The following is a 17,739-nucleotide window of genomic DNA, read 5'->3' as shown; positions in this document are numbered from 1 at the left end:
CTGTACAGCGCCACTTTTTCACCTGGTGGCGAGTTTTGGTATAAAAAAAAATTTAAGATGCCTTCAGTTTCCCCATGCCTTGCATAGCATATATACCAATTCGGTCCACTGAGTCAGCCTGCACACAGCTCCGAACACCTTAGGTTATTTTATGGCCACCATGTTCTTACATATTTCACATTACAGAACACATTTAACATCATTGACGTATATCCAAGTCCACATTTTATTTTTTATGACCATTCCACTTTTGTCTGTTGCTTCCCACAGGACGAAAAGCTTACGGTTTCTCAGGATCTCCCGGGGAATGATGGGAAGCCCCACCTCGTCCATTTCCAATATAAGGTCACTGAGGTGAAACATTCCTCATGGAAGGCCATGCTGTCGAATCAGAGCCTCTTCGTGGAAATACCTGAAGGCATCTTAGCCGATGGGAGCAAAGAGGGGTAGGCAACAAGTTTTCTACTGTTAAGCAATGCATCAGATTGTCCTATACCCAGTTCAACAGAAAAAAAAAAATACCGCTCCATTGCAGTCTTTGCCTTTTCTGCATGATAAATGGTGGTGTTCAGAGGTGACTGCGGTTTTGTGTTCATTTGTCCTGCCAGACACCCATATCAAGTGACGTGGACGTTGCCACTGTCTGTCTGCCATCATCTTTTTCTTTTGAACTGGATGTGTTGTGTGTCCGCTGTATAGTTTGCCACCCTTGAAAAAGCATATACAGTAGGCTGCAGTCGTGGACTTCCCATGGTTGTCAGGAATGTTGGTGAATTCTCTGTCTGCAATATTAGGCTGTTTTCACACATCCGGTTTTTGCATTGCGGCACAATACGGCGCTCTGCAGAAAAAATGCAACCCTTTTTTTTGCTGCCGGTTGCGTTTTTTTCCCGCATAGACTTGCATTAGCGCCGCATTGGCCTTGCGTTGCGTTCGTTTTTTGCCGGATGCGGCATATTTGGCCCATGCGGCGGCCGGATGGAACGTTGCCTGGCACGTTTTTTTTGTGCGGCGAAAAGAAACGCATCGCGCCGGATGCGGCGCGATTTACAATGCAAGCCTATGGACGCCGGATGCAGCAAAAACCGCATCCGGCCGCGGTTTTTTGCACTGCGCATGCTCAATCAAGCCGCATCCGTCAAACGGACGGGCCGCATGGGAAAAACTTATGCAACAGATCTGTTTTTCGCCGCATCCGTTGCATAGGTTGAGTCGGATTGAGCCGCACTGCTAAAACCGGATGTGTGAAAGCAGCCTTAAGATTTTTAGCATGCCTTGTTAATAAAAAAAAAAAACACATTCACTGTGCGTTAGTATCTGTTTTGACATGTATGCATACATAAAACCGTATTTTTTTGGATTATAAGACGCACTCTTCCTCCCAAGAATTTGGGAGGAAAATAATATTTTATTAATTTTTATATAGCGCTATTAATTCCATAGCGCTTTACATACATTAGCAACACGGTCCCCATTGGGGCTCACAATCTAAAGTCCCTAGCTGTATGTCTTTGGAGTGTGGGAGGAAACCGGAGAACCCGAAGGAAACCCACACAAACACGGGGAGAACATACAAACTCCTTGCAGATATTGTCCTTGGTGGGATTTGAACCCAGGACCTCAGCGCTGCAAGACTGCAGTGCGAACCACTGAGCCACCGTGCCGCCCTAGTGGTGCATCTTATAAGCCGAATATAGCTTATCGGGGGGTGCTGAAGAGGGGACATAGGAGGCAGGGGCGATGCTGTGGGCGGTGAGGCAGGGGCCGCCATCCTGAATGCAGACTTCATATAATGGCGCTCGGAGTGAGCGCATACGCAGATGGAGCTCTCGGCTCAAGATCTCATCTGCGCATGCGCTGCCTCCGGCCCATTGATCTCCCAGTAGTGGACTTGAGGAAAATGGCGCCCGGAGGTGGCGTGTGCGCAGATGATTGTGGCTTGTGATTGAGCCGATAGCTCCACATGCGCACGCACCAACTGGGTGCAACTTCTTTGAAGCCCGCACCGCCGACATTCAGGATGGTGTAATACCTGAAAAAACTGTACATGTTTGCGATCACCTCAGTTGTGTTTTTGGTCATTTACTACCTAATTAACATTGTAAAGATAAAAAAAATGGTGAATAGCAATCTTATTTTCACCATGTTGCTGAATTTTTATATAATTTTTTTTTTTTTCTATGGTAAAATGAATTGTTATTCAACACTACAAGTCGTCCCACAAAGTCCTTATACGTGTTATGTTCATGAAAAGAAAATTATGGCTATTTCAAAAAAGGTAAAACAAAAAATCTGTCACTCAATGGTGAAGATAAATGATTGGATCTATTAGTAGTTACACTCTATCTTGGGCTGTCATCCCTATTCTATACCCCTGGCAATCCGTCTGATGAAGGTCTGAGTTATAGCCTGAAACGTTCCAATATTTATTTGGACTGGAAATACTAATTCCAGTCATCTATCTTCACCATTGGAGTGGCACATTGTTTGTTTGGCTACCACTCCTTGATGAGCATAAAACCGTCTGAGCACCCCCCATCTAGACAGTGACATGTATCTACATCGTTATTTTGAAAAATTGGAGGAAAAAAATGAAAACATAAAATTCCCTGTATTGTTAAAGGGAATCTAATTAATGGGGTAGGTGAAACACTCTTAATGGACTATGATTTGTATAGGGTGCTAATTCCTTTGGAGCCAACCACTGAGCTCCTGTAGATCGAAAGCGAATAGAATAAAGTAACAGCACACCAATGGGCATATGGAGATGCTTAATGTAGGATTTATTCAAAATGTCTCATATCCATTAATTGCACTGCCATCAGTATTGAAAAAAAATGTTATGTTTCGGGTAAATGCCTTTCATCAGACGTGTCTGTAATGGTATGTAATTACAAAGCTCCAGGACTTTGGGTGGGTTTTCACAGAGCAAAAATGCGCACCACCCAATAATTGGCCCTGGTTTGCCTTTTAGTTCAGGGAAAACTCACCAAAGTCTTGGACCTTTTTAATTTTGAGAGCATCTACCACTACAGACATATCTGATAGAGTATTTACTCGAAACGTTACTTTTTTTTTTTCCCCCTCTTCTATACTGACAAAGGTGTAATCTATGGATATGAGATATTTTGAATGACTCCTAATTGAGCATCTCCATGTGCCTTATGGTGTGCTGTTCCTTCCTTCCATTCACTACTGAAAAGTAATCGGTCACCAGGTTTTTGCCACCTCTGAGCGCAGCATAATGTAGAGACAGAGACCCTGACTGCAGCGCTGTATCATTTACTGATCCTGCTTGCCGTGGGTTTGATAATCTCCATTTGATAAGTGATTATCACTAGAGGACCAGTAAACCTGCCATGTTGTTCTCAATCATGTGTTCTGTATAACCTTGCCCCTACCACTGATGGCAGCTTTCTCTATACTGTAGGCATAGGCAGAATGCTACCAGTCAGTGTTGTGGACCGGGTTATACAGAGCTCAGCAGTCAGAGAACTGGTATATCTGCAGCAGATAAAACTGTGATTGTATGAAAACTGCAGCAAGCAGCCCAGTAAGTAACCTATGACTGGATCGGTGTCTTTGCCGCTACATCATGCTGATCTCTGACGGGGCAATACAACCAGAGTGACAGATTTCCTCTTATAGGTTAAAGGGCTATTCCCATCTCCAAGATCGTATCCCAATATGTAGTAGTTTATTATTATTATTATTATTATTATTATTATTATTATTATTATTATTATTATTTCATCATAAAATACCTCGAATTATAAATGTAGTATAGTTCTTCTGTTTCAGTGTCACTTCATGTTCAGGACATTGCAGGACCTTTTGGTATTCATAGTTATAACCACGCATATAGTCAGTTAGTTGCTAGTGGTCATAACCATGGATACCCAAGGTCCTGTGATGCCCTGAACATGAGGTAAGTAACATGGTGAATCAGTTGGAGGTATGTGCAAATATGTATTAAATTATATTATTATTTTATTATATTGGGGATAGGATCTTGGAGATGGGAATACCCCTTTTATGCAATGTAACTGGTAAATATATACTTAAAAAAAAAAAACACCTTCACTAGGGTTGCTTTTTCCTCTACTGTATCTTTATATTCTTTATAATAGTCCTATAAAATCTGGGACTGTGACCTGTTTCTCCATTATTGCACACTTACATTTGGATTGCTTCTGATGATAGATCTACTTTCTGTCAATAGGTTGCTTGCTCTACTTGAGTTTGCAGAAGAAAAGATGAAAGTTAGCTATGTCTTCATCTGCTTCAGAAAGAGTCGAGAAGATAGAGGTATGTGATTGTACCTGTCGTATCCTAAACTGACAGTAAATGATCTGCCCATAAATAGGCTGCTTACCAGACAGAATTATAGGTAATTACATTATTTTTACATTTTATATACCAAGAGATTAGACGTGCAACAATAGCTCTGCTCCATACACTTGGTAGTGGTAGTGCACTTCCGCTTCTATTCACTTCAAGAGGCGCTGAGTTCCAGGACTCAAGAAAAGTCACCGCAACGTGTATAAATCTGTGCTGCTTGGGTGGCACACACTGTATTGCCAGCCACAGCTGGAGCTTCAGCTGATTGATGGGGTGCTGAGTCTCTGACTTCCACCGATCTAATACTGATGGCCTATCCTAAGGAAAGTTCATCAGTATAAGGCCGGGGCCACACGGGGCACTAGTGCGATCCTCGCATGACATTCGGCTCACGCTGGCAGCACAGCAGAGCCGAGTGTCCCTGCGACTGAGCTCAGACTGTGCAAGCAGACCTCAGTTGAGGAGGGGTGGGCGGGATTACCTCCCTTTCTCCTCTGTAGCCGGCTATTGTTGTTCTCGCTCTGCACTCGCGGTATACCAGTGTACCGCGAGTGCAGTGCAATTTTTCTCTCGCCCCATTCACTTGAATGGGTGCGAGAGAGTCTCTCATTACACTTGCAGTATGCTGCGACTGTTTTCTCGGTCTGATTCGGGCTGAGAAAATAATCGCTCATGTGCGCTGGCACACAGGCTAATATTGGTCCGAGTGGAATGTGATGTTTTATTGCACTCCACTCGCACCGCTTTTCTCGCCGTGTGGCTTAGGCCTGAGAAGCCCTTGAAACGCTCTCTAATGCAGCAGTTTTCTGATTTTAGCCAGCAGTCAGAACATCCTTTTAAATATTAACCCCTTCACGACCGCGGGCCGTAAAATTACGTCCTATTTTAACGTGACTTAACGACCAGGGACGTAATTTTACGGCCTAAACTTCATTTGATTGCCGTGGCCATAGCAACGGCTTTCAAATGATGTCCCCTGCTGTTTCTTACAGCAGGGGACCTTTGCTTGACCCCAGGGGGGGCGGCATCGCCACCCCCTATCGACGATCGATGTGATTGGCTGTTCAAATCTGAACCGCCAACCACATCGATCGCACTAATTTCGGCAAAAATAATGCCCGAATTAGTGCGATCCTGTGAGATCCAGCTATGAGATGCCGCAGCTGCTGCAGCATATCATAGGTGGACCTCAAACATGTCGCCCCCAGCCCCTGCAGCACTGATTGGAGCGATCGTGCTATGACGCGCAATCGCTCCAATCAGTGTGCAGTGGGGCGGTCTGATCTGCCGGTGGCCGCCCTCCCCAGGCCTGTGCTGGCCTGCGAGCCCTCCCCCAACATGTCTGCAGCGTGCAGTGGCTGGTACTTGTGGTACCACGCTGCTGCTGCCGCCGCCGCCGTAGCTGAGGTCACCGCTGCTGCTGCACGTGAGTACTGTGCTCACTTTGCAGCCAGCCCGTGCGCGCTCCCGTGGTGCCCCTGCGCGCTGCCGTGATAGCCCCTGCCGTGCCCCCCCCCCGCGATCTGCTCCCCCCAAATCCCCCCCCCCACCCACCCCCCCCGACATCCCGATCTTCTCCCCCGCGATCTGACTGCCTCCCCCATTATCTCTGTTCTGCTTCTGCAGCTCCCTCTCCGGTCTCCCCCTCTGCTCTACCCCCTCCCCCTCTGCCCCCCCCCCCCTCTGCTCTCAACCCCCCTTCTGCTCTCACCCCTCTGCTCTCCCCCGATGTCCTCTTACCTGTCTTCACCGGCCTGATCACATCTGCGTCCATCGCTGGGTCCTTCCTGGGCATTCTGCTGATCTGCCTGCTGTTCCTGTAAAGCTGTCCATCTCTCTGCCATCTGTTCCTCTGCAGCTCTTCTGGTCAGTGATCCTCCTGCTAGTCCTCTGGGTACTGTGAGTATAACTAACTTTTTTTTTTTTTTCCGTATCCCCTGTCCATTTTTACACCTCATCCGTCCGTGCGTCCCGCCAAGCGCTGATCAGGGATGCAGATAACGGATCGGCATCCCTGCTCAATTTTTGGCGTGACTTTTTTTTCCGTATCCCTGACGCTTTTTGTATCGCATCCGTCCGTGCGTCCCGCCAAGCGCTGATCAGGGTTGCACATAATGGATCTGCATCCGTGTTCAGTTTTTGGCGTGACTTTTTTCCGTATTCACGACGCTTTTTGTATCACATCCGTCCGTGCGTCCCGCCGAGCGCTGATCAGGGATGCACATAACGTATCTGCATCCATGGTCAATTTTTGGCGTGACTTTTTTTTTTTTTACGTATCCCCGACGCTTTTTTTTATCGCATCCGACCGTGCGTCCTGCAGCGGCCGATTAGTGCGCTGCGTCTGTGCGTTTGAAAAGTCAAATGGCGCTCCTTCTCTTCTGAGCCCCGCCATGCGCTCAAACAATTACTTTCCACCACATATGAGGTATCTGCGTACTCAGGAGAAAATGCACAATACATTTTATGGTGCATTTCTTTTTCGCTCCTAATTGGGAGACCCAGACAATTGGGTGTATAGCTATTGCCTCCGGAGGCCACACAAAGTATTACACTTAAAAGTGTAAGGCCCCTCCCCTTCTGGCTATACACCCCCAGTGGGATCACTGGCTCACCAGTTTTGTGCTTTGTGCGAAGGAGGCAACACATCCACGCATAGCTCCACTGTTTAGTCAGCAGCAGCTGCTGACTATGTCGGATGGAAGAAAAGAGGGCCCATACAGGGCTCCCAGCATGCTCCCTTCTCACCCCACTTCATGTCGGAGGTGTTTGTTAAGGTTGAGGTACCCATTGCGGGTACGGAGGCTGGAGCCCACATGCTGCTTCCTTCCCCATCCCTTTTTACAGGGCTCTGGGTGAAGTGGGATTCTATCGGTCTCCAGGCACTGAGACCGTGCTCCATCCACAGCCCCTGGTATCTGCTGGACATGGAGCGGAGTATCTTCAGGGACATGGCCCTGCTACATGGAGGTACTCTGTGTCCCTGTTGGGACCGCGCAGACACACGGCAGCACTGCTGGGTGTGTTAGTGCGCCAGGGACAGCGGCGCTGTCCGCACTAGTGCCATCGCACACCACAGCGTTGCTGGGTGTGTTAGTGTATTGGGTGACTACTGCGCTAACCGCCGCTGCCATTTTTATTTAAGGCGCCGCTGGGATTTGTGGTGCGCCGGGGACTTCCGCGCCGGCCAGCACTGATATGCCGGCCGCGCTTATTAACTCGAGTCCCCGGCTTCTGGGCCTAGTCTCCCTTCGTTACCGCCCACAGGCCTGACAGTCAGGGTAGGGGCGTGACGCTGCATAGCACAGCAGCGCTGAGAGCTGGAGTATGTTTTGCATACTCCACCCCTCTCACTGTGTGCACTGTGAAACCGGATTCCCGCACTTTCTCAGGCACGCCCACGGCTTCCTTCTCTACAAGGACGCCGGCAGCCATTAGTGTCAGTTTCTGTACGATACAGAGACGAGTGTGGAAGACCCTGGCATTCTGATAGTCACACAATCGCTGCAACAGGCGTTAAGCAGCACCTGTGGTGCTAACCCCACTAGTGCAGAAGTGCACTTATAGATATGCTTGTACTATATACATTGCACTGTTTGGTCGCACGTTGTATATACCCTCCTGGATTGTGCGGAGGAGTTATCAGCATATTCTCTGTGTAAAACAAAGGTGCAGAACCACATGTTTTTCTATGCAGCCGGTACAGCATGTACGGCTATACGGCCGGCAGGTTACATAGACCCCCATTATATCCAACTCAGCCGGAGTCTCTGCTAATGGCCAGAGGATGAGGACGGTGTCTGCAGTATTTACTGACAGATTTTCTGAGACTATGGCTATGATACTAGAAGCCTAGCAGTCCGGACATGTCTCTCACAACATGGGCACTGTTGAATCATTGATCCATGGCCCCCCTCAGTGTGAACAACTAACAGCTCCGGGAATGTCACACGCATCCCAGAGTCACGGCTCTGCACAGACGTCAGTCCCAGACAGCCTAAGCGGGCTCACTATGAGCGGCCCTCGGTTTCATCAGGGTCCTAGCAGAAGGACTCTCTGTGTAATGAGGCGGAAGTAGCGGCTCAGGATTCTGATCCTGAGACCGCTCTCAATCTGGATACACCTAATGGTGACGCCATAGTGAATAATCTTATAGCGTCCATCAATAGAATGTTGGTTATTTCTCACCCAGCTCCTCCAGTGGAGGAGTCAGCTTCACGTATTTTTCTGGACCACTCTGCCTTCAGAGAGGCAGTCCAGGAACACCACACTTATCCAGATATGCGCTTCTCCAAACGGCTTAGGATACACGTTATCCCTGCCCCCTGACGTGGTCAAGGACTGGACCCAGTGTCCCAAGCGGCATCCTCCAATCTCCAGGCTTGTAGCTAGATCCATAGTTGCAGTGGGAGATGGAGCTGCACTTAAAGATGCCACTGACAGACAGATGGATCTCTGGTCTAAATCCATCTATGAGACTGTCGGCGCACCGTTGGCTCCAGCATTCTCACCCTTGGGGCACTCCAAGCTATTTCAGCTTGTCTTACACAGATTGACACGGTTACACGTACATCTGTGCCGCAGGTGGCATCCTTAACCTCTCAAATGTCTGCATTTGTTTCTTACGCGATTCAGGTTGCCCTAGACTCTGCGAACCGTACGGCAGTAGCCTCCGCTGCTCCGTGTTTTTAAGCAGAGCCTGGTCTGCTCGTTAAGTGAATGGAAGGCAGATTCTGCTTCCAAAAAAGGTTGCTTAACCAGTTGCCTTTTTCTGCTGACCGACTGTTTGGTGAGCGTTTGGATGTAACCATTAAACAGTCCAGGGGTAAGGATTCATCCTTTCCTCAGCCCGGACACAACAAACCCCAACAGAGCAGGAGGCAGTCGTGGTTTCGTTCTTTTCGAGGCTCGGGCAGGTCCCATTTTTCCTCGTCCAATGTGGACTCAAAAGGATCAGAGGAGCTCAGATTCTTGGCGGGCTCAGTCACGCCCAAAAAAGAGACAGTCTGAAAACCCGCTTCCAAGGCGGCTTCCTCATGACTTGCGGCCTCCTCTCTCCGCATCCTCGGTCGGTAGCAGGCTCACCCGCCTTGGCGATATTTAGCTGCCATAGGTCAATGACCGTTGGGTGTGAGACATTCTGTCTCACGGGTACAGGATAGAGCTCACTTCTCGTCCTCCAACTCGATTCTTCAGAACTTCTCCACCTCCCGGCCGAGCCGCTGCTCTTCTGCAAACAGGGTGCACTCTATAGGCAGAAAGAGTGATGACCCCCGTTCCTCTTCAGGAACAAGGTCACGGTTTTTACCCCAAATTATTTGCGGTGCCTATAAGAACGGGCCGTTCCGTCCCGTTCTGGATCTAAAACTGCTCAGCAAGCTCGTGGACACCAGGCGGTTCCGGATGGAATCCCTCCGCCATGTCATCGCCTCAATGTCCCAAGGAGATTTCCTAGCATCATTAGGCATCAAGGATGCTTATCCACACGTGCCGATTGATCCAGAGCACTAGCGTTTCTACGCTTCGTTATAGGAGACGAACACCTTCTGTTCGTAGCTCTACCTTCCGGCTAGCGACAGTCCCACTGGTCTTCGCCAAGGTCAGGGCAGCAGTAGTCACAGTGCTGCACTCTCAGGGTCACTCTGTGATCCCATATTTAGACGATCTACTTGTCAAGGCACTCTCTTAGGAAACATGCCGACACTGCCCGAACGTTGCGCTGGAGACTCTCTAGAGTTTTGGGTGGATCATCAACTTTTTGAAGTCAGATCCGACCCCGACCCTATCGCTAACATATCTAGGCATGGAGTTTCATACTCTCTCAGCGATAGTGAAGCTTCCGCTAGACAAACAGCATTCACTACGGGCTGCAATCTCTTCTTTAAGAACCAGTCGCACACATTGAGACGCCTCATGCACTTCCTACGTAAGATGGTAGCAATGGAGGCAGTTCTTTTCGCGCAGTTTCATCTGCGTCCACTTCAATGTGACATTCTCCGCCAATGGGACGGGGAGTCGACCTCCCTCAACAGAGTCGTCTGTCTTTCTCAGGCGGCCAAGGAATCTCTACGGTGGTGGCTTCTTCCCACCTCATGGTCAAAAAGAAGGTCCTTCCTATCCCCATCCTGGGCGATAGTTACGACAGACGCGAGTCTATCAGGGTGGGGAGCAGTTTTTTTCTCCACCACAGCGCTCGGGGTACGTGGACTCAGCAAGAGTCCACCCTTCAGATCAATGTTCTTGAACACAGAGCAGTGTATCTTGCCCTACAAACCTTCCAACAGCAGCTGGACAGCAAGCAAATCCGACTTCAGTCGGACAACTCCACAGCGGTGGCATACATCAACCACCAAGGAAGAACGCGCAACCGGCAAGCCTTCCAGGAAGTCCGGCAGGTTCTGATGTGGGTGGAAGACACGGCATCCACCATATCCACAGTTCACATCCCAGGCGTGGAAAACTAGGAAGCTGACTTCCTAAGTCGCCGGGGTGTGGCCGAAAGGGTATGGTCTCTTCACCCGGACGGGTTTCAGGAGATCTGGCGCCGCTGACAGAGGCCGGACGTCGATCTAATGGCGTCACGGCACAACAACAATGTGCCAGCTTCATGGCACGGTTTCACAATCATCGAGCTCTGGCGGCAGACGCCTTAGTTCAGCATTGGTCGCAGTTCCAGCTACCTTATGTGCCACCTCTGGCATTGTTGCCCAGAGTGCTGCGCTAGATCAGGACCGACTGCGGCCGCGCCATCCTCGTCGCTACAGATTGGCCGAGGATGTTGTGGTTCCCGGTTCTGTGGTGCCTCACGGTAGGCTAACCGGGGGCACTACCAGACCAATCAGACTGACTGTCTCAAGGGCCATTCTTCCATTTGAATTCTACGGCCTTCAACCTGATGGTGTGGCATTGAGTCCTGGAACCTAGTGTCGTCAGGATTACCTCAGGACGTGGTTGCCATCATGAGACAGGCTAGCATACCAACGTCCGCCAAGATTGACCACAGGACGTGGAAGATATTCTTATCTCGGTGCTCGGCGCAGGGTGTTTCTCCCTGGCCGGTTGCATCGTCTATGTTTCCTTCCTTCCTGCAATCTAGGTTGGAAAAAGGGTTGTCGCTCAGTTCCCTTTAGGGACAAGTCTCAGCGCTATCTGTATTTTTTCAGAAACGACTTCCTCAGGTACGCACGTTCCTACGGGGAGTTTGTCGTCTCAGCACTCCGTACAAGCGGCCGTTAGAGCCCTGGGATCTGAACAAGGTTCTAATTGCTCTCCAGATGCCGCCTTTCGAGCCTTTGAAAGAGGTCTCCCTTCCCGCTTTTCTCGGGAAGTGGCCTTCTAGTAACGGTCTCGTCTCTTAGGAGAGTTTCCGAGCTAGCAACGCTCTCATACAAATCTCCCTTCCTGGTCCTTCACCAGGACAGGGTAGTTCTGCGTCCGATTCCGGAATTTCTCCCTAAGGTGGTATCCCACTTTCATATCAATCAGGATATCACCTCACCTTCTTTGTGTCCTCGTCCAGTCCATCAATTTCAGAAGGATTTGCATCTGTTGGTTCTGGTGACAGCACTCAGGTTCTACTTCCCGCATGGCGCTCCTGCGCCACCCGGATGCACTCTTTGTCCTTGTCGCTGGTCGGCGTAAACAGTCGCAAGCTTCTGAATCCACCCTGGCTCGGGGGATCGAGGAACCAATTCTTGAAACCTACAGTTCTACTGGGCTTCTGGTTCTCTCAAGGCTGAAGGCCCATTCTACCAGAGCCGTGGGTGCATCCTGGGCATTACGGCACCAGGCTACGGCTCAGCAGGTGTGTCAGGCACCTACCTGATTGAGTCTGCATACTTTTACCAAGCATTTTCAGGTGCATACCTACGCTTCGGCAGACGCCAGCCTAGGTAGATAAGTCCTTCAGGCGGCGATTGCCCACCTGTAGGAAAGGGCTGTTTGACGGCCCTATCACGAGGTATTCTTTTACCCACCCAGGGACTGCTTTTGGACGTCCCAATTGTCTGGGTCTCCCAATTAGGAGCGAAAAAGAAGAAGGGAATTTTGTTTACTTACCGTAAATTCCTTTTCTTCTAGCTCCAATTGGGAGACCCAGCACCCGCCCTGTTTTCTCGGGGTTTTTCTGTTTTTTCGGGTACACATGTTGTTCATGTGGTATGGTTCAGTTCTCCGATGTTTCCTCGGATTGAATTGGTCTTTAAACCAGTTATTGGCTTTCCTCCTTGCTTTGGCACTAAAACTGGTGAGCCAGTGATCCCACTGGGGGTGTATAGCCAGAAGGGGAGGGGCCTTACACTTTTAAGTGTAATACTTTGTGTGGCCTCCGGAGGCAATAGCTATACACCCAATTGTCTGGGTCTCCCAATTGGAGCTAGAAGAAAAGGAATTTACGGTAAGTAAACAAAATTCCCTTCTTTTTCCTGATAGCCTTGTGAAAAAAAAAGCTACCTAGTTGAAGCAACCGTTTTGTGGTAAAAAAAAAATTTTTTTCTTTTCACGGCTCAACGCTATAAACTTCTGTGAAGCCCCCAGAGGTTCAAAGTGCTCACCAAACATCTAGAAAAATTATTTGAGGGCTCTAGTTTCCAAAATGGGGTCACTTGTGGGGGAGCTCCATTGGTTAGGCACCTCAGGGGGTCTTCAAACCCGACATGGCGTCCGCTAATGAGTGCAGCTAATTTTGCGTTCAAAAATTCAAATGGCGCTCCTTCCCTTCCGAGCTCTGCCGTGCGCCCAAACAATTGATTTTTACCACATATGGGGTATCAGCGTACTCAGGAGAACATGCACAATAAATTGTATTGTGTACTTTCTCTTTTCTCCCTTGTAAAAATGAAAATTTTATGGCTAAAGTAACATTTTTGTGTTAAAAAGTAAAATTTTCATTTTTTCCTTCCACATTGCTTTGGTTCCTGTGAAGCACCTAAAGGGTTAATAAACTTATTGGATGTGGTTTTGAGCAGTGTGAGGGGTGTAGTTTTTAGAATGGGGTCACTTTTGGGTATTTTCTGTCACCTAGGCCTCTCAAAGTCACCTCAAATGTAATGTGGTCCCTAAAAAAAATTATTTTGTAAATTTTGTTGGAAAAATGAGAATTTGCTGATGACCTTTGACCCCTTCTAACTTCCTAACGGAAAAAAAATTTGTTTCGAAAATTGCGCTGATGTAAAGTACACAAGTGGGAAATGTTATTTAGTAACTATTTTGTGTGACATATCTCTCAGATTTATGGGCATAAATTTTCAAAGTTTGAAAATTGCGAAATTTTCAAAATTTTCGCCAAATTTCCGAAATTTTCACAAACGCAAAACATATCGGCCTAAATTTACCACTGACATGAAGTACAATATGTCACGAAAAAACAATCTCAGAATCGCCAGGATCCGTTGAAGCGTTCCAGAGTTATAACCTGTCAAAGTGACACTGGTCAGAATTGCAAAAAATTGCCCGGTCATTAGGGTGTTTTAGTGGCCGGGGGTGAAGGGGTTAAAGAGCATGTTAAAATTGTACATGGTCACGTCAAGATCCTCTTATCTGTGAGCAATGGCCTCGCATCTAAATTAATACCTTGTTAATCAGACAATCCTTTGACATGTCATGACCTGGGTAAGGGTATTGGAAATAATTGACAAGGCCTCTGTAAATATACGAAGGTTAACATGGCTTACCTTTGAAAATTAAATCCTGTCATTTAATAAAAGAAGCATGAGCTTATCTGGACACATAGGGGTCAATACCTGGCTCTCAAGCAACACTAAACAGGTTAATTTATCATTTAAAGGATGAGCAGTGGTGATAAAGAAAAAAAGCCACATTTCACTGTACTATAAATCAAATAAAGAAACCTATTAGAAACACATTGTCACTGATCCAAAATGTAAGTAAGGCTATGTGCCCACATGACCTCTTTTGTATGCATATTTTCTGCATACAAAAAAGCATGTTTTGGCAGGAAGAAAAGAGCTGGGAAAGGTTTTTTTTTTTTTTTTTTTGTTTTCCGTTTTTTTTTTTTTTTTTGTTTTATTATATTGCATTTGCGCATCTTTTCCTGCATCTTTGTGATAGATAAAGATAGCGAGAGAGATATAGCTATAGATATCTTAACTGCTCTCACTGCCTGAAGAGGCAGTTTAACCCCCTGAATGTTGCGATCAGTGCGATTCAAAAGGCAGGGAAAGGCATTACTTACCTCTCCCTGGCGATCGGGTTCCTGTAATGCGATCACAGAAACCCCGATCGCTACCATAGTAACCCTAGGTCGTCACCATGATGACCCCGGGTTACTGAGCTATAGAGAGCTTCACACACCATGCTGTATGCGTGATGTGTGAGGTGAAGTGCTGCGCTATAATCTACTTTAGTGATAAAGTACTGCAGGGGATTATAGGACTGCAGGAAAAAACAAAATGTACAAAGAAGCAGCATGTGCACAGCAAGTCAGGATTCTCATAAACTTAAAGGCATTAACAAAAAAAAACGCCAAGTGGGCACATAGCCTTAATATGATGATAGTAAGTCTTGAGCAGACTTTACCAAAATCTTTACTATTAAGCTAACGTAGTAATGTGTAAACTGGATCGCGTGTTGATTAAAATGACTTAACACGTGCTGGTGTTTTAGATTTGTCATATCTTAATGGGTCAATAGTAAGACATAAGGGCACGTGGCTCTGGGCAGCCAGTACTGATCCTTTATATACATGATGGGCAATATACTTTGTATTTTTTTTTTTATTTTTTTTTTTCCTTATTAAAATATTTGTATTTTTTTTCATTATAGGTCCACTCCTCAAGACGTTCAGTTTCCTCGGATTTGAGATTGTGCGCCCTGGGCACCCATGTGTCCCCGCACGTCCAGAAGTTTTGTTCATGGTGTACACTCTTGACCAGAGCTCATCAGATGAGGAATAATATACGGAGGACGTGTAGTTCTTGTAGCTCAGTTTTTGTTTTTGAGTTCTTCCTTTTTGTTTTTCTTTGTGTGTATCCAAGTAGCTGTTAAGAATTTTACGCACTTTTTCCCTAGGCATGGGAGGACAAGCGCGCATGGTCATGCGATGGACTGATATTTTTGGCCTTTCTTTCAGTTTTATGAATAAGATTTTGTTGTATTTTTTTTTTTTTTTCTGCAATTTTGTTTAAAAGCGTCAACTTCAAGCACCTTGCAGTCTGTGATCACAAACATGTACTCAGAATGTAGTTGAAACTTCATATGAAAAAAATAGTAATCTTAAATGCCAGTCTGTGGGTGTGCTTTTTTATGCTAGAAGGAATGCTGGTCATGCACATTAGCTGAATACTCTATTTGACTAAAGGCCTGTTGATTTCAATGGGAAGAAGAGAATAAGACTCTTCGGGTAGTTGATGATCTCCCTGGGAACAAATGATTGCACATGTTGAAATGCAAGCATGTTAGGTCATGGTTTGAGTGCCCCGTACACATTAAATTGTTGGCAAATTCTTTCTGAAATTGAGTTACTTTTATCATCTTTTATGTCCAGCTTTTAAGAAGCATATTAACTTTACTCGATCTGGCTGGATTAGAAATTCTGCAGTGGAGCATTTCAATTGTGTTAAGTAATGGTGGGTTTTTATGGACTGCTCTCTGAAGCTACAAGTATAAAGATGACCTGTCATGTTAGGTCTCTCGTGATGACAGTGGATCCCATTGAAATCTATAAGAAGTTGTGCATGCGCAAAACACAGCATAGAGCTGCTCATCAAGAAAAAGGGGTAATTTTGATTTTGCAGACGAGACTAGAAGCAAATAGGCTACCTTGCGTTGAAAACTCTTCCTGGGGCTAAAGGTATATGTTCATCTTGCAAATTACAAACTATTTTTAATTAAAGGAAGTTACGAAGTGGTTTGCGTTCACACGCACGCGCAAATTGATTGCATCACCAAATTTCTATGTAAAAATATTTCTGAAGCTGCTATTGCTTTGAATTTCTTACCTGTTGTCTGTAACAATCCATCCAATGTACACAGACAAAGAAATCAAACCATAGATGCCCAATATTTTTTCCTGGTGTCATTTCTCATTACCCATCATTTAAAATTTATGAATACATGAAGAAAGAGATGCAAAAAGCCATAGAAAGTCATGACACCAGCGGAAATCTATCAGTATTTAGAAATCAATCCTGCCACTTAGTAAAAAAATATCAGCTGGCTGATCTGAGGGTGTATAAAAAGGTGTCACACAAGAAATCTCATGATGGGTAAAACCAGTGATCTGTCTCAAGGCCTTAACAACCTTATTGTTAAAAAAAAAAACATAACGATGGCATCAGTTACAGAAGAATTTCTAAACTACTTCAGGTTCCAGTGAGCACTGTTGGGGCCATAATCTGCAAGCGTAAAAAACACCATTTCACCATAAACCAGCTATGACAAGGTGGTCCCTGCAAGATTTTAGACGGAGGAGGGAAAATAATTATCAGAAGAGTTGTCAAAGAACTTTTAAAGTTCGGTTCACCAGGTATATTCGAACCGTAAAAAAGTTCAGTTTATGACCCCGACCCACATGCTGCCAGCCATAAGCAGAACATTTCCATGGGAAGGTGGGGAGGTTTTTAAAAAAAACTTTTTTTTTTTAATTTTTGTATGTGTGTGGACATTGCATCTAAAACCGCTTTTACTTCAAATGCGAGTTGTTCAAACACTGCATGCGGCTTGCACAGGGCTGAGCATTAATCATACCCAAGCACAGTGCTGCTCGCTTGAGTGGTTTGCACTCGTAACTCCCTCGAACTTCAAACCCAAACTCTGTTTTTCTTTTCTTTTTCGCTCCTAATTGGGAGACCCAGACAATTGGGTGTATAGCTATTGCCTCTGGAGGCCACACAAAGTATTACACTTAAAAGTGTAAGGCCCCTCCCCTTCTGGCTATACACCCCCAGTGGGATCACTGGCTCACCAGTTTTGTGCTTTGTGCGAAGGAGGCAACACATCCACGCATAGCTCCACTTTTTAGTCAGCAGCAGCTGCTGACTATGTCGGATGGAAGAAAAGAGGACACATATAGTGTCCCCAGCATGCTCCCTTCTCACCCCACTGTATGTCGGAGGTGTTTGTAAGGTTGAGGTACCCATTGCGGGTACGGCGGCAGGAGCCCACATGCTGATTCCTTCCCCATCCCTTTTTACAGGGCTCTGGGTGAAGTGGGATTTACCGGTCTCCAGGCACTGAGACCGTGCTCCATCTACAGCCCCTGGAGAAGATGCTGGATGGAGCGGAGTACATCAGGGACATGGCCCTGCTTCCTCAAGGTACTCTGTGTCCCCGTGCATTTGGCGCTCACACCGCAGCATGCTGGGTGTTGTAGTGCGCCGGGGGACATCAGCGCTGCGGCGCCTGTGCCATGGCCTCATTCAGCTTCGCTGAAGCAGGCTC

At 46.7% G+C, this 17,739-nt stretch overlaps 1 protein-coding gene across 1 annotated transcript in view; it reads left to right on the top strand.

The window, feature by feature from the left end:
• LOC142302506 (ornithine decarboxylase antizyme 2-like) overlaps positions 1–15,813 on the top strand; it is a 47,861-nt gene extending 32,048 nt beyond the window's left edge. The window contains 3 exon segments of the mRNA XM_075343585.1: positions 271–446; positions 4,223–4,308; positions 15,124–15,813. Of these exon segments, the coding sequence (XP_075199700.1) occupies positions 271–446; positions 4,223–4,308; positions 15,124–15,254 (393 nt within the window). The 3' untranslated portion in view covers positions 15,255–15,813.
• The last annotated feature ends 1,926 nt before the right edge of the window (positions 15,814–17,739 follow it).

This window comes from Anomaloglossus baeobatrachus, chromosome 4, assembly GCF_048569485.1.
Source record: "Anomaloglossus baeobatrachus isolate aAnoBae1 chromosome 4, aAnoBae1.hap1, whole genome shotgun sequence".
NCBI classification, from domain to species: Eukaryota; Metazoa; Chordata; class Amphibia; order Anura; family Aromobatidae; genus Anomaloglossus; species Anomaloglossus baeobatrachus.
Note: the sequence above shows the minus strand (reverse complement) of the source record. Positions and strands in the feature narration are given on the sequence as shown.